General features: G+C 32.8%; 1 protein-coding gene and 1 long non-coding RNA gene across 2 annotated transcripts; both read left to right on the forward strand.

Annotated features, from left to right (window-relative positions):
* The first annotated feature begins 8,080 nt into the window (after positions 1–8,080).
* Positions 8,081–8,797, forward strand: LOC133289837 (uncharacterized). Its single transcript, XM_061487840.1, has one exon. The coding sequence runs from the start codon at positions 8,081–8,083 to the stop codon at positions 8,795–8,797; it is 717 nt and encodes a 238-aa protein (XP_061343824.1).
* A 4,042-nt stretch (positions 8,798–12,839) lies between these two features.
* On the forward strand, positions 12,840–14,737 carry LOC133289885 (uncharacterized). Its single transcript, XR_009748543.1, has 3 exons — positions 12,840–13,135; positions 13,867–13,957; positions 14,478–14,737. It is a non-coding gene; the product is annotated as an uncharacterized LOC133289885 (long non-coding RNA).
* The last annotated feature ends 10,965 nt before the right edge of the window (positions 14,738–25,702 follow it).

A 25,702-nucleotide genomic window follows, 5' to 3' on the forward strand; every position in this document is an offset into this window, starting at 1 on the left:
AATTATTATTATTTTTAAGAGTTTAACATTTCTGTTTTTATCGTATAAATAATTTCTACGTCAAACTCACATAAAAGTAAGTGAATCACGTTAATTTATTTTTTTTCTTCTTTATAAAATAGGGTATTTATTTTTATGTGGAAGTAACAGATAAAATATTTTTGCAGCAAAAGCAAACATATTTTTTCCTATTTTTAATCACGACAAACAAATAGTTGTGCTTAATTTGTAAAAGTGGAGTTTGGGGATGATATTTTACAAATACAATACCTTGTTGGGAATGAGTATTTGGGAATCTTTTGTTAATGGTTTGAGTTTTCTCCTCTTTTCCATTTTTTTTTTTGTGTGTTTTAAATGTGTCCAAGCTGAAAAGGGGAAAAATAAGTCAGGGACAGGAGCCATGTTGACCTTATTTCTATAAGAATAATCTACTATTCTCTTGAGACAGAAGAGGATTCACATGATGCAAATATTTCTGTCTGCATCTCTTATTTGAATCCACCTTTTCTAATTAAGAATTGCCAAGTTGGAGAACCAAGATGCAGATATGGTTGAAAAGCAATTTTATTTATCTCTTGCTTCGTGAGTTACTAAGGTAACGTGGGATTTTTTTATTATGATCCTCGTCCATATCATTTTTTGTGATCCTTTTTTATTTTGGGTAAACTTTTATCTCATTTATATATATATATTTTTTTTCAAATTCTCCCTCCACCTTTTTTTATTCTATATTTAGAAAGGGACCTCTTGGGCCCGGATCACAACAAACAACCCTGTGAACAATTATTAGCCAATAGCAGCCAAAAGATTCATTGAATTCTTTTCAAATGGGTATATAAAAAAAAAGTTAATAAATAAGTTAGTAATAATATTGTCACCAGACTAGTGGACAATATAATTTAAAAGTCAATTAAAGCAGGCATCCAAAAATACAGAGGAAAGGGAAAACAATTAGTTAGTTGGTTTAGTATGTTGTTGGCACATACCAAATAAAATATATCATTTTTGGGTTAAAAAACATGTCAAGATTGTGTTTTTTTTTTGGGTACATAAGATTGTGTTATTGACTATATTCATATCTGTCAATGCAATTTCATTATCTTTGAGCAACCAAGAAAGGACAGAACAAACACGCCCCTAACAACAAACATTGTCCCAGTGACAGAGATCATGTTGTTTGTCTTCACTATATACTTCAAAATTTATAGATCTCAAAATAATAGTTGCAAGGAAGGATCTTGGACTGTTCATGTACATATATCAATGACAACTAAAGATATGTTGGGTTCTGATGGGATTATAGATTGCAGCTCCAAGCATCCAACAAACTAATGGAAAACAAGGGTAGCCCAAAAACGAATGAGAATTTTAAATAAAAATGTAATAATTTTCTATTTAAAAAAAAAAAGAAGAAGGGGAAAGGATTGGTCATGTGTTTGTCAGAGGATTGAAACGTACACTTCCTATTCCATTATACTGCCATTGAAGATGAAACATCAATTTGGGGGCGTAACGTCTATGTCAAACAAATGGGTGCTGCTTAAAAACTGAAATGAAAGAGAAGGAACAGCGGAATGAGAAAGTATGGGGGAAAACTGTTACGATGGTTTGCAGAAAACTGTTATGAGGGTTTGCAGAAAGAATATAAAACCAAAACGTTTCTATCTTTCTATTAGTTGTGGGGACTGCATAGCTACTCTCTTTAATGTATCTTTTCCCAATTACCATGATGTGTCCTAACTATGATAGCTATGTAACATAACACACGAGAGAAAACAAAACAAAGTCACAGATGGATAGGGAATTTGCTTTCTCTCCATCTTTCTAAGCAGAATCGGATTTTTTTTGTTTTGTGGCAATCTAGGACGTCAACTTCATTTTGGTGACAGATTAAACAGCAAAAAGACCGTAGAGGTGTGTCCCCATTTGCCTCAAATGGAAATCAAATTAAAGAATGTCTGCTAGTGGTGAATCCATTATGTCTTGGTTTGGTTGCCACTCTCATTAATGATCGCATTTTTTGGGTTCTTGAGCCCCAAATCTCCTTGTCAATGCACACTACCAAATATGTGCAATTAATTTTTGGCCATAAAAAGCGCCAATTAATTAGATTCATGGGGTGTCGGTTTCTGAACATGGACCTCTTCAGCACATAATTGGGCTGCCCATAGTACCCTTCCTCTTTTTGTCATTTAATTCCTAAGGTTTCCTATGGTCTAGCTTAAAATTGTCGCTGTCATATACTATTATTTATGGGAAATAATACTCTCATGCCACATGAGATACTCTCATTTTTCTACACAAATTCGTTTTCCGTGCCAAATAATTTTTCTTTTCTTTTTTAATATAAAATATGGGACCCACATTTAACTTCTCTCTACTTTTTTTCTCTCCTACAATCCTACAACATAAGAAAAGCTAAACCCATTATTTATTTACAACAAGTTGTTAATATTTGAAATTGGATTTGTGATTGTGTATTAACAAGAGGAATTTCAAGGCTTTTTGACCAAATAATTACTTTTTATATTAAAAAAACTTATTTAATTCACTTTTAAAAAAATATTTCAAGCTAACGCAATCAATTCTGCATGTTGGTTGTACGAGACAAGTCTTGTATATCAATGATGCATGACTAAATGTCAATATAAAAGTTTCGCACGTTAATGAAGAACATTTTAGGTCTCGCACGTTGATTGTACGAGACTTAATGCCAGCTTGTAAGTCTCACAAATTTGCAATAAAGTATTATATATTTGTCATGCTGGACTGTCAAGCTAACGTTAAGTCTCGCATGATTAACGTATGAGACTTAAAAGAGTGTCGTGTGATCAATGTGTGAAATTTTCATATTAACATTAAGTTTCACACCGTTAACTTACAAATTTGTCATGTACAACTAACATGTGAGATTAATAGCATGAGTTTGAAATTTTTTTGAAAAATAAATTAAATAAATATTTTTTTGAAAAAAAAAGACTCTGGTTTCATAAAAGAAGTCAGAATTTCAAATATAAATTTATATATTTTCATGAATACCAGGTTTATAACAATATATTGAATGCTAATGTAAAAAACTAATAAAAGTCTATAGCATGCTATTAACTATACTGTGCGTGAAATTTTTTAAGGATGCACAATTTATTTATTTTTTGAGATAAAAAATTTAAAATTTTATCTTCAATTGGCCTTTCAAAAGCTCTCTTTAAAAAAGTATTAACTAATCAATTTTGCTATTTGGACTCACTCACTGCTTTATTGTAAGGATGATAAAATCAAGTAGGCCTTATAACATAAGAATAAGCGGGGTTTATCGATTTGATATAATAATTTTATTATTGGTTTTTTCAAATGCACCCGTAGCTTTTGTCTTTGTTGGTTGTGCGTCTTGACTCTCGCTCACGAGACCTTAGGGATATTGAATGATTTAGTTGTCTGGTAAATGATTTAAAGTTATACATAATTATTTGTCTTATTTCATCTTTTTTAAAGTTAATAAATAATTATTTTTTAGAAACAAACTAATAAAAAATCCAAGCATGCAATTATTGTTGTCTTTCTCTCTTGCAATTCATGGGTTTTAAACTTTTGATAGTCTGCTATAATTTATTGAAAGAATAATGTCAAATATTGATGATTGAATTTTTTCAATGTTCGTTGTTGTAATATATAAAATTTTCAAATTAGGTACTGTATATATACTAAGTTATTTACTCCACTCTTATAATTTATTAAAAGAGTGATTGTACATGAATTTATTTTTTCAAAATATTATTAAAGATTATAGAAAAAAAATAATTACATTTTTTCCGTAAAATCCTATGTGGTCCGAACTTTTTTGGTGTGTAGTTAACTTTGAATGGATTTCAAATTCTGACTTTTCACATAAAATTTTATTTACTAATTACTGACTAAACCACAGCTCATGTCCAGGACATGGGGATAGATTTAACTAAACATTCCTTAGCTTTGCAATAAATGTTGTGCTTAAGTAGTGTTGATGCAATTAAGCAAATCTTATCTGAAGTGAGTACCATGTAGCAAGGTATAAAGATACTAAGTGGGTGCATCAGAAAACAAAGTTTGAGAGATTGAACGGTGAAACCTCTCAAACTAATACGATTGTAATGTTTGTAATCAATCGTATTGTAAAAATTAAACACGAGTATAGACTGTAGACTAACGTCATTTTCTTCATTTTATTTTTATTGGATGCAGATGGGTTCCTAACCCTTGAGATTAGAGAAAAGAGATGCATCACCATTAATCTCCATTCACGTTCAAACTTGCGTCTTTTTTTGTCAAGCTCTCTGTATCTCCAACTATCCTATCTGATTTGACGTTTTTGTTGGTTACTGAATCCCCTCAGCTCAATTCTTGCCACTTATATAAATATTATTTTAATTTAAATATAAAAATAATTTCTGTGTTTTTTCATTAATGTATAAATTTATAAAATATTATATGAGAATTTTATTATATATATATTTATAAATTTGATAACTCAATATTATCTTTAATTCATTGATTTTGCAGGAGCTATCAGATAATTAGCTACTAACTAGGTGGTAATCACGATTCACGAGTAAGTACATGTAAGACAACATTGTCTTCCTTTTTATATGGTACTATTATTAGGAAAAATATTTCATAGTCCTTTTTTATTTTTCCTTCTCTCTCCTCTCTTCTTTATTTCTCTCTCACTTTCTTTCTTCCCAGCCCACATATGTCGGACGACTAAATATTCACTCATATTATTAATCATTTTATGGCAATTGTGGTCCACATAAGCGGTGTTTAAAAACTCGACCTGGCCATCGACTCGGCCAAAGTCAGAGATTATGGGGTCATAGGTTTAATCAGAGGGTCACGGGGTCACTTTATTGACCCTGTTTGATATATTAAATTTTTTTAAATATATATCCTATATGAAAAATTAAAAAATCAAACCATCAATCATCAAAGATTCAAAATATACTTAATATAATTCAACCAATTATATCCACAAGTCAAAATTACACAAGTTAATCAAAATATCAATCTATCAAAGTATAAAACACATGTTTCAATGGAATTAATGAAAAGTTATATCATCAAACTTAGACGCTTCTTGTCCTTCTCACTCACCTCCAACATCATGTGTAAGGAGATCCCTTACCCAAGAGAGAACGGCGGAGGAGAGGCGGCGATCCGACAAATCAATGGTGAGAGAGAAAATCTAGCACGGTAGAGGAGAGAGAGAAGACCAAAAAGGATAGGAGGAACCACTACCACGACGGAGGAGATAACCAGATCAAGGAGACTGGGTCTGGGAGAGAAAATCAAAAGAGAAGAAAAAGAACTAATATTATTAAACCCGGACGGTCATCGACTTGGTCGGGGTACTGGATTAGTGGATCACTAGTTCAACTGCATGACCGGATATGTATATAAATTTATATTTTATAATTAATTATATATTAAATATTTTAAATGGTGCAAGTGAACCAAGAACCAAATGTAACTTAGTGGTAGATACTATGATTTATATCTTCATAATAAGAGTTCAATATTCACTAGATGCAACTTTTGAAACAATTCTATTAAATGATATGAAGCCCGATGATAATTAGTTGTTTGCAATTCTCATGAGACACAAGATCGAATCCCAGCGGCTGTAACATAGGAAATATTTTTTCCAAAATCGGTACCCGTTGAACCGCGGTTGACCATCGGGTTGCCGGGTCGATACCGAGTCAATAACATATCCGGTCCATTGCTAGAATGGACCGGTTGATGGGCTAGTTTCCAAGCCAACCATTCGGATCGACCGGGCCGGTCCAGTTTTAATAACACTGAGAAGAAAGATTCGGATTTCAGATCTAGTTTTTTGGTCCACTCTCTTCTCCGTTATCTATCTCTTTCTCTCACTTAGAATGACACAACTTTACATCCTTTAAAATGACACACATTTTTTCTTTTTTTTATACACCAAACGACATCCTTTCATATGTAACTTTTCATTTTAAAAAAAAATGCAGTGACCCCCCTAACTCCGAAGTTACGGGTTCAATGGGGAGATTTTGGGAGTCGGAATGATCAACGTACATGTAGTGTCCAACTATTGATGCCAACCCTTGAAGAAAGAAAATTAGTGACCCGAGGGGTCGACCTCGGAGTAGGTTTTAAAACACTGCACATAAGGTGGGGGACATACGAAAACTAATTAAGGCCATGAGCTCTTAGCAAGGAACATATATTTTTCACCAATAATAGAAAAATATATATATAAAGAAAAATAATTATGAAGATAATGATAATATAAATGTTATTTTTTCAATATTTGATAAAGAATATATCGAATAATCGGTAAAATCATAGTATTAAAAATATTTTCCTCAGCAAAACGTGAGAGATCAGCAGAAAAGAAAACCTTAATGGGAGGAGTATGGGACCGAAATCAAAATGCTACATGTTGTTGAAAAATATCTGTAGTACAATGCAAATGATACAGTAGGTTGACTAAAAGTTGTGGCGCCAAATTCCGTAAAATAATTGTTGTGTGACAAATGACCAATATATGTAAGACTACACGTATATATGTATGACATAGACAGGAGAGTAAACAAGAAGGATATTAATAATGCATTTATTTTCAAAGGCGTTTATCAAAAGCATGACTTGAATTTAATAAAAGAGTTGCTAAATACTAGATCACATAAGTGAACCACGAAATACCATGCAATGTGTTTCGTAGCTTCTGATTTCGTCTAAGGCCTGAGTTTTGTACATAATGCCAATAAAATGTGTGGACAAACATGAGGGCTGCATGTTTTGCAAACAAATCGGACTGTTAAAGGAAGGTTAATTCTGGGAGTGCACAAGGAAAATTGTTAAGACCCCGTGTTCCCAACAATTACATCTTAAAAATTGTTTTTCCGGACAATTTATACATGTGACCTCACTCTAATATCAAATGTGTTAGGATCAAGCACATAATGTTGGGTTCTATCAAATACAAACCCAACATTGTCCTAATGATTTTTTTAACCACTTGTATACAGAACGTCAAAACCTCACACTAGGATGAAGGACTATAAGTTAATGCCAATAATGATCGGGCTATTAAACCCCAATAATTAATCATGTGGCCGAACATACAATATTACTATGAATGAGGATATTCTAACTATAAAAAATTCTTACTACTAACTTACTACCTATCACATCACCATTGGATCAAAGAGAGAGAATGTTAAAAAGTTTTTGAAGAGAGAAAAAATGTTAATCTAATGGTGATTAGATAAGTAGTAAGTTAGTAGTAGAAAATTTTGGTAGTGAAAATATCTCTCCTCTGTTACTATAACCCTAACAGCTTTTATCTTGTATTTTTTTTTTAAATACATTGAGAAATTGAATACACAACTACCTAAGCCCCTCACCACTAAGCTAACCTAATGGGTTGCCTTTATCTTGTATTCAAACTTGTATCACATTCAACTTCTTAAGAGATAGGCTAGTTAATTAAACCCGTAGCATGGTCTATTTAACCAATCAATCATTAATATGATCAGTGATTAGGAGAAAAACTGCCATAAAAATATTAGAACAGAGCTTTTCTAGAACGACAAAATTCAACAACCACCCGCTCCTTTCATTCCCCCAAAGAGGCTACACACCAACTCCACCATCAAAAGTGAAAGCAATGAAACTTTATAAAATTTATTTATAAAGGAACGCACAGAGTAAATATGAGTGAGAAGCCGAGTTTGGAAGTTGTGGGGTCCCGTTAAGAAGCAGAAAGAAAACAGGGGCAACAAAGGAGCGTGTGAAGACAAAAGAGAACAATAAAGCAAGGGAAGCCGATGACAGAAAAGGTAATTCCGTTGATCATTCAAAAAGGAAAAGTTAAAGCATCTTTCATGGCTCATCTGCTTCTATCATATGTATAAAGAAATAATCACTGAGATCATATACAACTACAACCTCAAAATAGACACATTTACATTGGCACATATTGTTCTGTGTCCCTTCTAGGCACCACAGTACACAACAGAAAATCTCATTCATACAGGAATCAATACTATAATTGTCATCACCAATGCTGCTAGGAAGCTCCATTTCCAACACCAAGAAGTTTTTCCAAAAGACTCTACAGAACTTCAAGTCTTTCTTCTCTCCTGGTTACCAAAAGCTTCCCAAAAGACCTCCCCACAATCACACCTCTTATTCTGTGGCTGCGGCTAGTGTCATGGATATGGACAATGATAACCCAAGTTATCAGGACTTGGAGAAGTTCTACAGTGACTTCACCGAGCAATGGGATTCAGAAAAAGAGAAGGCTAGGAGAAAAAGCAAGAAGAAAGCAGTGTTATCATCTCCAGCAAAGCAAGAAAAGGAGGTGCATAATGAAAGCTTCGTTGGCTTGAACAATGCAATCCCTGCGCAGAAGAACAATCAGATGGAGAAAAGAGAGGAATATGACAACCAAAAGAACAAGAGCACCTTAACTCATCAAAGGGGAAAACAGCAAGATTCATCATTAACTTCTATGTGTATGAGGGAAAATAGAAATTGCATGGTGGAAAAAAAGCTGAGAGAATTGGAAATGTTGGACATGAGCAATGTGGATTATATACTGGACATTGAAGAGGTTCTACATTACTATTCTCGACTCACTTGCCCTGCATATCTTGAAATTATGGAAAAATTCTTCATGGAAATGTACTCAGAGTTCTTTGGATGTCCTGCGAGGCCTGCTACACCTCGTACTCATAGTATTAACTCTAAGCTGAAGCTGAGATCAATGGGATCTTAGGCTTGCCTTTTGTCTTTTTTCTGAACTTGATCTTAGTATTTAACGTTTCATTAGATGATTCTCATTGCTATTTAACCTTCTGTCCAAGTCCATGGATGGTAATAGCTGTTCGGTGTGTCTAAAATCCAAATTTATTTTGTTTCATTTGTTTCGTTGATCAATGGATCAATTAGACATGCACTTAGATATATATCAAAGTTCAGAATGCATTTTAGCAATTGCTATGTTTTTGAAAAAGTAGATATATTTTTCAATATCTTTTTATGTATGGTGGTGCCTCGGGATATAAAGGGGAAATATTGAAGACCTTTATTAGCTCAATCTGCGGAATGGAAAGGTACTTGAGTCCTTCGAGGAAAGGCTTATAGGCCTATTCTTTTGCTTTCTTTTCCTGAATCCTGATTATATGCATGGATGCTCTTTAAATCTAAACAGATCAGCAGCAAATTCATCCACTATTGCTTATGTAGCACCGACAAGTAGCTATTTATCCCTGTACAATACGATTTTATGATATTAAGGTTTGATAGTATAAACTTATAATATACGTTATGACATTTTCAGTTGTTTGATGTCACCATTGTATAGTATAAGTTTATACAGCAAAACCCCTTAATACGTCAAAATGAATGATGTATAACTTAATTAGGCTTAAGGGGGTGAAATTAAGCATAATAAGGGGTTGATGTATTTTTTTTTTTGGTAATCTAGGGATTGATGTATTAATATTGTTTACAAATACAATTCTCAAGAACTAATATATCATTTCAATATTAATATATTAAAATAAATTTTTTTAATATATTAATTTTAAAAATATTGGAGGATATTATCTTATACAATACCATACCAAACACTGGATAGTATTAAAATTTAATCAGGTCTTATACAATCAGGTCTTATATTATCAGGTCTTATACTATCAGGTCTTATCCAATACACCAAACAAGCCCTAAAGTTAAGAAAAAATTGAGTATAGTCATTCAATTTGAAGAAGTCATTTAAAAAAGTCATTCCAAGTGATTATGTGATTATTAAATACAATAAATATGTTATGTTAGTCATTGACCATAAAGTTTCTATTTTGGGATAGAATATTGTGACACCCAAGTTATGTTACACCCATATGACACCCAGTCAATCTCACCGTTAGATCGCTTATGTTGATCCAACGGTTATATTTATTTCCATCTTTGTATGGTCATGATTTCTCAAATTTAATATTTTATATTTATTTCTACCTTTGTATGGTTATGATTTCTCATATTTAATGCTTTCACTTTAAATTTGGGAAATCATGACCATACAAAGATGGAAATAAATATAACCGTTGGATCAACATAAGCGATCTAACGGTGAGATTGACTGGGTGTCATATGGGTGTAACATAACTTGGGTGTCACAATATCCTATCCCTTCTATTTTTATTAATATATTAAAGAAGTCATTGAAAAAAATGTTTTTTTTCTCCTTAATTGAGGGCAATAGGTATTATACTTGTAATTTTTTTTTTTTTGGAGAATGGTATTACACTTGTAATTAATTGTAAGGTGACGTGTCTCATCACAATGACATTAGAATCCATTGGGTGGTTTTTCTGTTGCATATGAAAATCCTGTCACGTCTTAGTTATTTGTATCTGACACTTTCATACCACAATCTTTAATAATTGCTGAATGAATGTTGAACTCTTACTAAATTTTAATCAATATGAGATTTTCAAATAATATGGCATTATCTATGGGCCTCTTTTCTTGAGTGATAAGGCTTGTTCTCACTATGGGCTGACCCCTTGGAACTTGAAATGGGTTCAGTGTGACAGTAACCATGACATTTTCTCATTTAACAGTTAACAAGGCCTACATAGTCAGCGCCAATTAGAAAACAAAAATGAGCCTTAACCTCTTCAATTAATCCTCACACGCTTTACTTTCTGCTTCGTGAGGCCTAAATGATAGGTGAATGCCTAAATAAGCTGGCCCTTGAATATACATTGATGGTCTAAAGCCCATATATGTTTTATTATGTTCCCATTGATCAAAGAGTATTCTCCCTCTTAGAATGGAGAGATGGTTTTCTATTTTTTTCAACACCGGGAACCCATTTTCCACTTGGGCCATGACGTTAATAAATATAGCGGGGATCAAAGCATGTGCTTGGAATATGTTCACATGATTCAATTGCCATGATTAAAAGTAAAAGAATGCACACACTTGGAGTGGGAAGAAACGTCCAATAGTTTTGAGAATCAATGACCACTAAAGTACAGATTCGAAGGTTCTCCACTATGCATGGTGGATCCCATTTCATCACCCACCTACCAATCAACAAATGAAAGGAAAGCCAGGTCACATGATCAATTCCAGTGAAATGCCCATGTCAATGATGATTTATGATATTGTGCATATATATAAAAGAGTGTGTGAACCGGTATCCATTGATATTCCAAGAATATGGGGTCAAAGTCACGTGGCTTCCACTGAGTTGGAGTCTCCCCTTTCAGGCAGCAGTAGGGAAATGAAGAGATCACTCTTTCACTGCTGTTTCTCTCAAATAGCTCTGTTATGGTAAAATGGAAGCGCTAGCAGTGAATAAAGAGGCAAATTTTCTAGAATTATAATTCCAGCTAGCTAGTAGGTAAGTTCAAATTACGCTCATTGCCCAATTCAATTAATCGCTACTATACTACACACAGGACAAAACTTTAAGAAGTTAATGGAGGAGTCGGCATGATAAATTGTCACTTCCAAGCAATCAGGATAAAATGATGAGAAATTTAAGACACAATGGAAGACATAATATTGTTGACTAATGGACATTTAATGTCTAGATGATATATAGTCGACTTTATAGCTTAACCCCACTCTCGAATGTTATCTTTATTCTTCACTACAGCTGATTGATTCGACACAATCTATCACATCTTGATAGAATAATATATAGGTTATACTCGGTGGTTTGATCACATCATGAAAATAAAAAATAGCTAGAAAACCACATCTTTTTTCCAAATAAATTATTCTTAGTTTTTACTGTTGATTAAATTAAGTTTGGCATGTCAGGCATTGATTTATCTGCACTCTGCAGTAGCAAGTTTGTTTTGTTTTCTCAAGCTATAGCTTTTTACATATAATTTTAAGGTTTTATAAGAGTTATGTTGTAGGAAAAGTGATTGTGTAATATTATAGAGATTCGTTTTGCCGTAGTTTTTTTTTTTTTTCCAAAAAATGTGGGCCCCACAAAATGTTATGTGTGTAGGAAACTTTGTTGTGTCATGTTAAATGACAAATACAAACTCCATAATTTTATGTTATGAGTGAGTGACAAAAACAAATTGAAGGCTATAATGACCCTAAATGGTAAATCTTAATTAGAGATTTAATTTAAGGATTTAAATGCCATAATTAGATTCAGTGAGTGATTCCGAGTATTTTGACTGTAATCATGACTATGTTATGAACAGTGCGTTCTGTCGGAGAATTCACAGTCTCGTGAATTAACCGGCAGAGCTTAAAGAAGCAAAATTATTTTAGAGACATAATTTGACAATTCTGACGACAAATATGAGTTCAGAATGAAAAATTGTATAGTCTGGCACTTTCCGTGAAAATCTCGTGAATAGTGTTTCTACCGGGTATTTTGTACTGCTATTTGAGCAACCGGTAGAGTCCAGAAATAAATAATTGATGAAATAAGAATAAGAAAGTCCAATATATGCCAAGCAAGTCAATATAGACCCAAGAAAATGATAAGTTTATAAGTTTCAAATTTTATAAATAAACAAAGTACAGTTAGTGGGTTTTTGTGCATTTCGTCAAAAACGGTGCAGAAACCACACTGCAAATTATGAATAGTGCTCCTTAGAAAATAAAAGTTAATGTAAATGACTTTAAAAAAATAAAAATATATTAGTATCTTTGAGTTAGATCCGAGTTAGTTTAAGTGAAATACGCGAGAGAAAAACATCCGATTAAAATAATGCCACATGGGCTTAAAAGAACCAAACCACTCATCTCTCATTACCCAAAAAGCATTTTCTCTCTCTTCTCACCCTCCCAAACCCGTGGCTGCTTGGAGATGGAGACCTAGGGTTTTCAAATTTTCTTTCCTTCCATTCTCACTCTTTTGGTCATCAAAAGGAATTATGCCTTACATGAAAGTTATGGGAAAAAGTCCAATGAAGCTATTCCAACCATCAATTTGAGTTATTGTTGAGAGCTGGGTGAGTTTTCCCTCCTCCCAAATCTGAGTTACTATTCATCCCAAGGAAAAAAAAGTGGAGCTTCCATGGAGTTTTGCTTGAGAGAGGTCTCCCAGGCTTTGGGTAGTTGCTTTAAGGTAACAAAACTCTAACCCTATGACTTAGTCTTGTGATTTATGTTGTGAAAAATATTGTGAGCATATTTTGAGTGAGAAATAAAGTAGTTCACCACTTGGATTGATGATAGATTATGAAGGGGTGTTATATAGGAATGGAAGTAAGTATTTGTATATGTTTAAAATGGAAAAAAATCCACGGTGTGGGCTTCCTTTTAATTTCGGCCTTCATAAGATTATGAGGGAATGATGTATAAAATTTTAATCCATGTAGTTGGAAGGCTTCATGTGTTGAAATAAGTGGAAAATTGATGAATGAGTAAGAATACAAAAATAAGAAAAATATTAGGGTGTCATGCCTCTAGGCTAGGCCATAATGTGCCATTGAGGGGTCTATTGTTTAAAAAAAAATTTAATTGGACATAATGTATAAATATGCATGTAGGTGCAAGTTGCAAAATTAAGGAAAAGAAATGGAATGAAAAGAAAGAGCACCCTTGGCCTTTCCTTTAGGAATTCGGCCTTATAGGGTAAAAATAAGGAGAATTAGATTATGTCCTATTTTATTAAAGTGTTGAGTATCCAATGTATGAAATTAATAAGATTATATAGTGAAACGGTCTAGACTTGTGTATTGGCATAGGATTGGCAAAAATACAAAGAAATGAAAAGAAGCGGTAAAATGTATGCCTTATGTGAAAACTAGGCATGATGACATTTTATTAATTGGTATTTGTGGATTCTTGCTCTAGGTGTACCTAGGGACTGAAAAGGAATCAGAATCTCTTGAAGATATATAAGTAACTTGAGCCACAAGTAAGCTGATTGTTAAAGCTTCAAGAGGTAAGCTCTATGTTTAAGGAGTCTTTTCCTGCTTGAGTGCTCCACCATGGTTAGTGAACTATGGTTGGACTGTATGACTGTTATTTAGATGCTTTGTATAGATGCATTCATATAGAGTTATTTGATAACATGATATGTCTTGCTCTGATATGACTTCTGTAATATGATTTCTGTAACAATCTCTGGCCATTGATTGTATAGTACCCGGACGTCCGCTTTGGGGTCCTCCCTCGGGACTGATGGTGTACGCCTCTGATATGTCTGGTTCCGCTTTGGGGTCCTCCCTCGGGAACACGTGCGTTGATTTCCGCTTGGGGTCCTCCCTTGGGAATGACGGCGCACATCTCTGATATGATATGGATATATGCTCTGTTCTGTTATGATATCTGTTATATGTTGTATTCGTATACTTTGTATCTGACTTTCATGCAGGAGTGAGCCAGGGGTATGTAGAATTCTCTATAAACCTGGAGCTTATTGAGATTTGTAATCTCACCCCTCTTTGGGGACACATTTTCAGGTGCCCAGATTCCCGGTGAGTCCTCACTAGGCAGGGACACGACACGTGGCTGAGGCAGTTGACAGATCGGATTTTGAGTGGCTGTAGGCTACTACCTTTTTGGAGTGTTTGATGTATTTTAGTATTTTCGCATTTGATGGATCATGATATTGATCCTTTATTTTGTATATGGCCTGTATATGTTTTGTACACGTCTGTCGCTTTGATGCATGTACATTTGGGTATTCAGGCACGTTATGTGATGAGGTAGTATTCAGATATGTTTACCTGTTGGATTGCATGCTGTTAGATATAGTGGCACTGAGCCAAGTTATGCATGCGCCCATGGATGGGCATTTGAGTATATTTGTATAAACTGTTTATCAGGAAATGCTTCTGTGTGGGATTGGAAAATCCCCAGTTGTCCGATTTATAGAGGAAACTCTGCCCGATTTTCGTTTACGACGAATGAGAATTTAAAAATAAAAAGAAAAAAGTTAGCTCGTATTTTCAGAAGTTAAGTCTTCCGCTGTTTTCTGTTTTATCATATGTATGTTAATTGAACCGGCTCGAGATGGGGATGTTACAAAGGCTCCCAAAGGTGAGGAAGAAAGATAGAGAGATTTCACCAACGTGGAAATTAATTGCAACATCTTTGCTTTGAAATCCCAAAACATGTGGAGTGAGGTTTTGGTGTAAATGATTGAACCGGACAATTTGCAAGTGGTGGTCCATGGAAACCTACTTTGGCCCTGCTCAAGATGAAGCTCTTATGGTTGATATATTTGACAAGTGCACTAAATTAATCACAAAATCAATAAATTAAAGTGTATAGTACAGTATCATTTCTATAAGTATTTGATTGTCAAGTACCAATTCACGAATTCAACTACTACCTAAGCAACAAATTGATTCAAAGAACTCCAAAAGGAAACAAGAAAAAGAAAAACAAACCAAAACAAATAAAAAAAATAAATAGAATTTCACAATAGCAAGTTATGAAATGAACAAACAGTGATAAAGAAATTAGGGATTCAGACTTTACTGGATTTTCTAATTAATATTTAGGATTCTAACTTACTTACGTTTTAATTAATCAATTGATAGGGAGATTTCCTAATTTTAGCTCATACATAATTTCTTGGTGTATTAATTTTACCTATCTTCTATCTTTCCAATGTCACTGGAATCAAGTCAATCACACCAAGAGAAAGTTATGCTCATATACTGAAACAAGTTTAATGGAAAAATTTTCTTTGACCAAGTTTTTTATTTATTTTTTATTTTTCATGAACAGGGAAATAAATCATCTATAAGAATGTAATAAAACTTCTTGAGATTGTTGTAACAAATAAGAAGATTTCTTGAGCACCAATTAAATAACTATATTGACTTTTACAATTCATGGATGTTAGTTTGCCTTAATCAGTTTTGTCTACTTTGCATGTTATTTCTTACCCTCCTAACGCGTGAATAGTGCTTCAATGTCTAGATAAAATTTGTAAGAAATTTTTTCGTTAGCTTTCTGTAGACACTAAAGTAAGCTCAAGGTAATAACAAAAGTTACTATAGAAAGAATGATAATATTTGGAATTTATTTATTTATTTTTCAAAAAAACACATAAATTAAATAAATAAAAAAGATAGATATTTAATTCGATTAACATAAAGAATTCATTTTTCTGCTATGTATATCCGTCCTTCCTTCCATTCCAACAAACTTTTGATACAATAGGTGTGCCGAACTCGGGACACTCATTTACTAGAGTAAAAAAAATTTCACTTTAATCCTTGTTTTTTTTTTATATTCTTCATTATATTTTTTTAAATCGTAAATATCTTTTTTTGGTCCTCAGTAAATTTGACGATACCTGCTTTGGTCTCTAGCAAATAAAAAGAATATTCGTGGTCCCTAAGAAATTCAAAGTGAACCTATTTTAGTCTTTTTGAGTAGGGGTGTGGAAAAAAACTTGTTCACTTGCCCTGCCCTTGACCTGATCTTGACCTGACTCATAAATACCTATTTTTTTTGAACTGGGTTTAAATACTGACCCATTTTTACTTGGGTCAATTTTAGACCTGACTTGTTTTAATAATGACCCATTCATCCAATACTTGACCCACACCCATTATGTGAAAAAAAAAATCACAATTATGGTTCTCTTCTCTCTTCTCTCTTCTCTCTGTCACATTCTCGCACTCCACCAAAGAGGATCTCCCATATGCTTCTCGACTTTTCTTGTGCTCAATCGCGAGCTTCTTGATTAATTTAAAACCATATGGTATGATATGCCTGAATACCTTATTGATGCCATGTTTTGCTATAATGGTATTTGATATTGGCTATGGATTTAACTCTCTGATCCTTTCAACATCGCCTCCTTCATTTCATAACAAGCAGTAGATTTCCTTTCTCTCTATTCCTTCATTTTTTATTTTATTTTAATGTTCATAGCTTTTCTGGTAAAATTTAGGTGCAAGGTAACTGAGAATTTTCATAAATGTCTCATAATAATCTTGAAGGCTCGCTGCATCGAGCTCAGCAAATTAGCAACTATTTCTTTGTTCAATTTTTATTGAGAAAAATGTGTGTCATTTTAAAGGAAAGTTGTGTCATTTTAAGAGAGAGAAAGAGATAGATAAAGAAGAAGAGAAAGTTGACAAAAAAAAAAAATGTGTGGGTCTCACCTCTTTGTGAGAGTGAAAGGATATAAGTGTGTCATTTAAAATGATAAACACTTTTCCCATTTTTATTGGAGTCATTATGTGTGGAGTTACAATTATTACTTTAATGAAAAAGTTTCTATACAACCATTCTACCTATATAATATGTCGCTGTTTATCAATCTAATTCCTTTACATTTTCTATTTTCTTTGTAGTTGATAACTAGAATTATATATGTACAATCATATTAGCCAAGAGTTGTCTTAAACTAATTGATCTTTCGCTAATAATAATTGTATAATTTGGGTTTGAATTTATGAATTTTCTGTCAGTAGACATTATGTAATTTTATAATATATCGTTGTTAAAATTAGTGATTTGTCATCTTAAGATGGGAATAGAGTTCTCGCATCCTTTACTTTTCATTAATTTTCACTAATTTTGCTTCACATGTGCACGGGGCTTAAAATTACATTCCTTTATTTATTCAACAAATATCAAATTTATTATAAAATTTATATATTTTAAAACAAATAAATAATTAAATTACATGAGTTTAAAAAATAAATCAATAACTATAAAAAAATCAAATTAAAAACATATTTTGAAACCAAGTCAAAAACGGGTCAGGTCGGATTTGACTCACTTCAGAAACCAAGTCAAACCCACTTCAGAAATCAACTCAGGTCAGATCTGACCTGGTTCTGAACTAATTCAAAAAAAATTAAACCAAGTCAGACCTGACTTGAATCAAATTAAATCGGGTCGGATCAAAATACCTAACCTATAAAAATCAAGTTGGGTCGAGTCGGCACAAAAACTTGACCCGACCTAACCCATACACACCCCTACTTTTGAGGGACTAATGTGGATCGTTTTTGAATTTGTGAGGGACCACGATTTCAACTAAATTGGACAATTTTAAATTTCTTAGGGACCACGAATAGCCTTTTTATTTGCGAGGGGTTGAAGCCGACATAGTAAATTTTGCTAAGAATCAAAAAGAGTATTTACTCTTTTAAAAATTTTCTCATTTAATAAAGGGAAAAGTTCATCAATGCCCTTATGGTTTGATTTAAAATCACTTATGCCCTTATGATTTTTTTTATTATATGCCCATGTGGTTTGTAAGAAATAAAAACCACATGAACATATGTGATAAAAAAACATATCATTTTACAAATCGCAAGAACATATATGATAAAAAAATCTACAAAAACATAAATAATTCTAGAGAAAACCACGACAAAAATATTGGTGAACTTTTACTTTTAATAAATAAGTGTATCGAATTCGGTGGTACTAAAAATATTTCGATTCCATTCCTCTTACTAATGCTTCTGACGACTCGAAATGCGCATGCGCACGCTCACGCGCACTCCAGCCTCCATGACTTGCCCTTTTCATCTACGTAACAAAGTTGAGCATGTACACAGACAAAGATCCGTTTCCAATTTCCGAGCCAACCTTTTTCCATTGTGCCCTTTGTAATTTTCTGTGTGCTTATATTCTGCAAAGATCTCTTCCTCCAGGACCGCACCCTTCATTTTCAACATAATTTTGCTCTCATAATTTTGGCTACCAAAGCTAAACAATATAATTTCCAAGATTTGGAACAACCCTGTTTTAGGGTCTAGTTATAGCTACAAGAATTAACAATGCTCGTATCTATAGTTACTTAAGCCGCCATACCTCTATCCCAATTAAAGCAATCATTACTTGTCACATCCATGAAAGTTACCTTACGTCCCAAAGCTTCTCATTCTCACTACGTGTCAGACTTCAATTTGTACTCAGCTGTCGACACTCATCCCTCATTCGGTATTTTCTTCCATATATCGGATGTACTCATTTAGTACATTTTTTTTCAAAAAAAAATTAATTTTTTCCCTATTTAAATCTGTACCATTAAAAGCTCTAAGTCCAATATGTAGCCTAAGAAGGGGTAAGTATCGTTGCCAGCAAAAATAGAGACCTAGCTAATGACATCGCACATATGATTTTGTTAATGTAAGTGGGGCAGCGGGCGGGTGGTGTTGAGTTGCAGTAAAAGCTGAAGAAATTGCCGGGGTAACGACAAATAAAGATTGGATCCTCTGTTTGGTGATGAAAGGGTTATTTATTGGGGAGATGATGCTTTGCTTGCATGGAAGGCGAGCCAGGTCAACTTTCTTTGGGGTATGCTATGGGCGCATGGCGTTGCTGCTACAATAGCATTGCTGGTGGCAGTTACTGTTACTGTAATTATGGAGATGAAACACCTATTTAGAGGGTATGGAAGAGTTATCCAATGGAGGTAGCATCCCAACGTAGGACATTTTGATGTCTTAGGCTGAATGACTGTCATATGGGGACAGAAAAGAGAGAGGGATGATAATCCTAGGTCAGCAAGACTAACGTGGACGAGAGAAGTGAGAGCTTAGGCCTGCCTTAATGGGCTAACTAATTGGGTCATCCAGAACAAAATCCATGCTTTCATTTCACTCCCACTTCCTCACACTAAATTTGAGATGGTGTTTTCTTTGTATATGGACCCTTGGTATTACCATTTTTGTGTAGTGCCGAGTCCATTTTTTGTCCAAACTGTTAGTTGGTAAGTTTTTATTTTGTGTGAGTAAATACTAAGAAAATTGATAAAGATTTTTTTTTTTTTGTATACAAGAAAATTGATAAAGATTGTTTGAGATATATAAAAGTATTAATATAGTATCACCCAATAGCTTCAACGTTTGGTCTTTGGATTGAAATTATTTTTTACATAATATCATAGCCTTGGGTCTAGGGTTCAATCCTCACTGCCCTCCATGTAATTAATAATTAATTAAATTTCTTGAAATTTCTTAACACCGGTAGACTGATGATGATGATGCATCATCCACCTTTCAAATTCAATGAATTCTAGTGTGATGGGGCGTATTAAAGATATATAAAATCATTAATATAGTCTCGGATTGATTCTTTACAATGATCTAAAAATTAAAAAAAAAATTGTTAACGACTAGACTGTTTAATTTTTGGAATAAAAATGAACGCACTATCTCCAGGCTTCAAAATCTAAAGGATTCTTACGTGAAACAACATAAAATCAAGTTAGGCTGCCAGCTTAAGTTTTGAGAGAGGTGATTAATGACAAATCTTAATGAAATATTTGTTATTAAAGAAAAACATAAGTTTTTACGCAGAAAGACAACTTCTTATTCTTTCATTATTCTTGTAATTTAGTTTTGATTATTCTCGAGTTTTCTATTTTTGTTAAAAAAACAAAAAGAGAAAATTAAGAAAAATAGAACTTGGACAAGGCAATATGCGGACATTAAACAAAACTAAAAAACTCATTTCTAATTTAATAAGATATAAAGCAAGATCCCTGATATTTTCACTTGATATTCTGTCGGCAAAAAAGGCTGACCTTAAGCTTTAAACGTTTGTCTTCCTTGACGAAACAGTCCAACTACGTACTCTGGCAAAGAAGTAACAGTGACTGCAATTAGCCAAAGTCACCCTCAGTAGTGTCAGTGGTGATGCATTCCTTCATCTAAACTTATGGCAAACGGTCCTGCAGAAAGATATAGAACACCCAATCATACGGTTATTACAATAAATCGTTTTTGGACCACGAATATTAAAGACAGTAAATATACATATACGAATTACATAGTCTAGATTGATTGATTGAATTTTTTTTAGATATTCTAATAAGTTTATCGCTTTGTAACTAATTCAATTTGAGATGATCTTGAGAGTAAAGATTTAAATTCTTTCTAAAGATTATATTAGTGAAGATCAAATGCTCCCACTGCAACATGTTCAATTTTTTCACGTCAACGAGTTACTATTATTTGGTTATATTTTAAATTAATAAGTATATATTGTTAAGAACTTTGAGGTCACCACCCCAAAAGCTAGCTCAAAGGGTGGGAGTGCTCAAGACCTTATAAACTCCACATTAATTGCACATATAACCAATGTGGGACTATATATCTCAACACGCCCCCTCACACGAGAGCCCATTGGGCTTGAAGAGTGAACAATGCAACAGGCCCAACCTACCTGTGCTAAGAAACGCCGCAGGAGAAAGTTGGGGGGAGGGGGCGGCGAGGCTCTGATACCATGTTAAGAATCTTGAGGTCACCACCCCAAAAGCTAGCTCAAAGGGTGGGAGTGCCCAAGACCTTATAAACTCCACATTAGTTGCACATACAACCAATGTGGGACTATATATCTCAATATATATATATATCATCCTGCACCACGCGTACACCGGAAATCTTAATTCACGTGCCATCTGGACCATAGTATTTCAGATGTACAGTTCTAGCTACCTAGGGCAACTGGGCAAGTCCTTCAAGGTCTTACTTCACAGTTGGGGCTAACGTAGCAGCTAACTAGCTAGAAACTTTATTAATCATTCTCTTGAGGAGAAATATGATCCTTTGTTTGTTTTGTAATTAAGTACATAACCCATGGAAAATTTTCCCCAACAATAATACTAACTAATGCTAATTCTTTTAACGATAAATCTAAGAATAATAAGATAGCAAATAATCTTAACTAGACTAGGATTTGCATACCAGTGAGTAAGTTTCTTTCATTCTATTTTAGGAATGGAACAACGAAGAGTCTCGGGATTCACCAGAACAAATTCAACCTTAAAATATTCTTTGGAAGCAGTTTTATCTCAAAAAGTTTTTATAAAAAACTTGTATTTTCAAATTTTAAGTGGTTACTGAACATCTTAGATTTAAAAAATTAACTAAGTGGGGTGGCTCACTTGGTAGCATGGAGACTGAGTGGTGGGAGAGGACTTCGGTTCGAATCCGACCAACACCATCTGGGGAGGGGCATAAGTACCGTAATCATTGGACTCGCACCCGAACTCTGGATTAGTCCCATAGGCGGCTCAAAGAGTCAACCCGTGAAGATACCGGGGGTTCTGATTCGCCTCAAAGAGATAATTAAGATCAGTTTCCAAAAAAAAAAATTAAAAATTAAACTCGTTACATTTAGATATATAGTTCCTAGAAGTTTCCAAACATTCCATGAGATTGGCGGTTTACCGTAATCTTATAATGAAGAGAGCATTTCATCATCCTAAACTTTATTATTAAAAAATTATTATTATTATAAGCAAATACACCCAAATCTCCACATTTTGTTTATGCTTGTTTCTAGGAAAGTACGGACTTGTTTAAGAGTTAATTTTAGGGAGAAAAAAAAGGATGATTTTATTAATCCATTCTCTTATTTATGAGTTTAAAAAAATGAGAGGAAGGAATTAGACAAAATTGTTCCAAACTCTTCTTGTTCTTAATATTTAAGTTTCTCTATTTTGAGAATTTTAAGAGGTAAAATATTCGAATTTACTTATTTATCCTTGTCATTAAAATCAAAACACCTTCTCTCTCGTACTTATATGTATGCACTTCAAAATTTCGTTTTGCGTTCTCCGACGTAATCAAATGCCACAATTTGAGATTCGACTCTGCAAATCAAATGGTATTGTTCATTTTGATAAATCGATTGATACGAATAGTTGTTAGTTGGAAATGGTATAGTTGTTAAAAGGGTTCTATTGAGTTAGTTGTAAATTGGTTATGGTTGTTGAGTCAGTTTGTTAATAGTTGTTAGTAGGATGTAGTCATGTGACTTTTGGGTATTGGTTAGTGTTGTATAAAAGAGGAATGTGTTATACAGAAGGCTTATGCAAAAAATAATACAAAATGTTACTTTCTCTTTCATTAATTTTCTCTAACTGTTAGGTCTATTCTTAACAACTATACCATTTCCAACTAACAACTATTCGTATCATCGATGCACTTGCAAATTTGTTGATGTGATCCAACTATTGTCGATATGATACTGGTCATTTAATTGGTGTTGATCAAGAATTTTGCTTATGTGTGGTAATAACCGAATACAAGAACTTGAGGACTATACACTTTGATATTTATTTTTTTAAAGTAGTATGAGTGAGTTAGGGTGTTCACTTTTTATTATCAATACAATTAAAATGTGGTTAGGCCCTTTGATTCAAGCACATATTAGCTATGCTGTTCCCTCTTTCGTTTAACTTTATTTCGTTTCCACTTCAGAACAAGACTGAGTCTCACGAGGTAAAATTATGCATGGAATCATGGATGATTTTACATTTTACCTTTTAGTTTGTAGTTTCATATACTTAAATCATTATGTACTAAATATATATATATATATATATATGAATTATTAGGTCTCAAAAAATATATAAATCACATATATAAAAGTTAAAAGACCATTTTAGATAGAGAAAATAATATTTAGAGAAAGAAAATAATTTTTTATAGGGAAAATATTTTTTAAATATAAAAATACATAAATAATTTTTTTTGAAATTTTAAATTTTATTTTATTTGTAAAGTATAATAATTATAATAATTTTTAGAAAAGGGTAAAATAGTAAATCTCATTAATCCTCCATTTTTCTTTCTTATCATTTTTTTAACTCCCGAATAAAAAAATAAAATACTCTTCATCATTTTTCTTCTCTTCCTCTTGGATTCCTTTTCCTCATCTCCCCTCTAAACTCTCCAACAAAGCCTATATAAGTAGGAGTTTGATACGTGGGTAAATTTTAAATTCTCGCAAAATTGACATTGAGATTTACCTTAGTATAAGGATTGTGAAAAGTATTTAACATACATATGTAATCATTCGCGAGTCGAGTATAATGGTTGTCTCATTCCACCGTCCTTCCTTAATCACAATCACCACATTATCATTATCCGACCACTATGATATATAGTTCTTGGAATAAATTATGCTACTAGAAATATAATCTTCTTAGCTGTATATTTCGTTAATTCTATTTCACAATAGTTAATAGAGATATCAGATATCGCTTTCTTTGTTTATAAGAAATTTCGAGGCATTATTTTCAAGTTGGCTGTCACTTTATTCCAGCATATGCAATCAGGCTGCCGTAAATATTAGATATATATGTTCTATAAAGGTCTTAATCTTACAGAAAACCAAAATGAATTTTAATGCCAATAATAGATGACTGAATAACAAAGATCAACCCTAAAATAAATTTGTTCTAGAAGAATTTGAATAAAAAATTACTATAAAATAAGGACAATAGTTTTCTCATGGGGATAAATATGATCTCCTTCAGATTTATTTGTGGATGTGGGATCCACTTTTAGGAGGAGAGAGAGAAAAAAAGTGAGACTCATCTTTAATTTGTGTGTGTAGGAGATACATTTTATCTTATGTAACATAAGAATAATAAATCCCATAAAATAATTGTCATGTGACAGCCCTTTTCATTTTATCTTATCATAATTTGACAAATTTTAAGTGAATGACCAATTAAGTGCCCTTTGATTAAATTATTACAAAGCAGCTTAAAATTAGATTTCCTTAGGTATTTATAAAATAAGTTTAACTACTATTGTTGAAATGTTTTGTAGAAAAAACTAACCGTCTCACTTTTTGAATTAATTGTAATTCCACAAAAGAAAAACTACCTCAACAATCACATCTTTATAAACAATAACATAGTGAGAAAAAAGAACTTATGCATGAGTTTATTTAGGCCTAAAACATAGGAGTGTAAATGGGCCAAGCGACTCAAGACTTGGTTTGCTTTAAGCTCGACTTGGCCTAACTTGTTTAATAAATAAAATGGACTCAAACTTTAAAAAAAAAACTTATTTAGCAAACAAGCTCAAGCCTAATTTAATGAGGCTTGATTTGAAAGCCCGTGAACTGACTTGATATATTATTATAATAAATTATATATTTTGTTCCCGCTAGATAGCATGAAAGATGTAATTATATGGGAACTTAATGTGTTCTATTATTATTTTTCTCTAACGAAGGAATACAGAATTTGATACATTTATAGTCTCAACCTCTGGACATATATGAGTTTGAAAAAAATATAGTTTATAATTATAAACGAGTCAAGCCAAGCCTAAAATTTATCTCGTATCAGGTTAATGATCCAAACCAAGCTCAAAATATTTTTCATAATCTTTGCTTGTTTAAGATAAAGCTTGACTCGACCCAACTCATTTACACCCCTACTAAAACGTGATTTAGTGAATGTTTGGATCATCTTATTTTTAGCTTATCTTCTCCTTATAAGCAGAATTTAGGTCAAATAGGTTTTGAGAAAAGCTCTTATGATGAAAAATTCTTTTTTATAATGGAAAAAAGCCAAAAGCTTCTAAGAGAAGCTTTTTTTTTAAGCTCTTATTAGCTTTTCTTGAATTGTGTATTTTTTTAGGAATAAGATATTGTTACTACCAAATAATGTTACTACCAATGTTTCTATCATATCTTAACCGTTAATTTCCGTCAATCAACCGGTTATTATTTTTATAAATTAAACTCATTAAGTAATTATTAAATTGCATTAAATGATAACTGTTGATTGACGAAAATCAATGGTTAAGATACGGTAGTAACATTGGTAGTCATATTATTTGATAATAACAATATCCTATCCTTTTTTTAAAACGAAGATATAGAGAGAGAGACTTTTCTTGAAATTTGTGCTTTTAAGTAACTTTTAAACTACAATTTTTATGTAATA

This window comes from Gastrolobium bilobum, unplaced genomic scaffold (assembly GCF_033153095.1).
Source record: "Gastrolobium bilobum isolate Gb01-03AN ecotype WA unplaced genomic scaffold, APGP_CSIRO_Gbil_v1 utg4848, whole genome shotgun sequence".
Taxonomy (NCBI): domain Eukaryota; kingdom Viridiplantae; phylum Streptophyta; class Magnoliopsida; order Fabales; family Fabaceae; genus Gastrolobium; species Gastrolobium bilobum.

Bases quoted from the DNA above. Each gene is read 5' to 3' on its own strand.
- LOC133289837 (XM_061487840.1), top strand. From the start codon at position 8,081: ATGCTGCTAGGAAGCTCCATTTCCAACACCAAGAAGTTTTTCCAAAAG.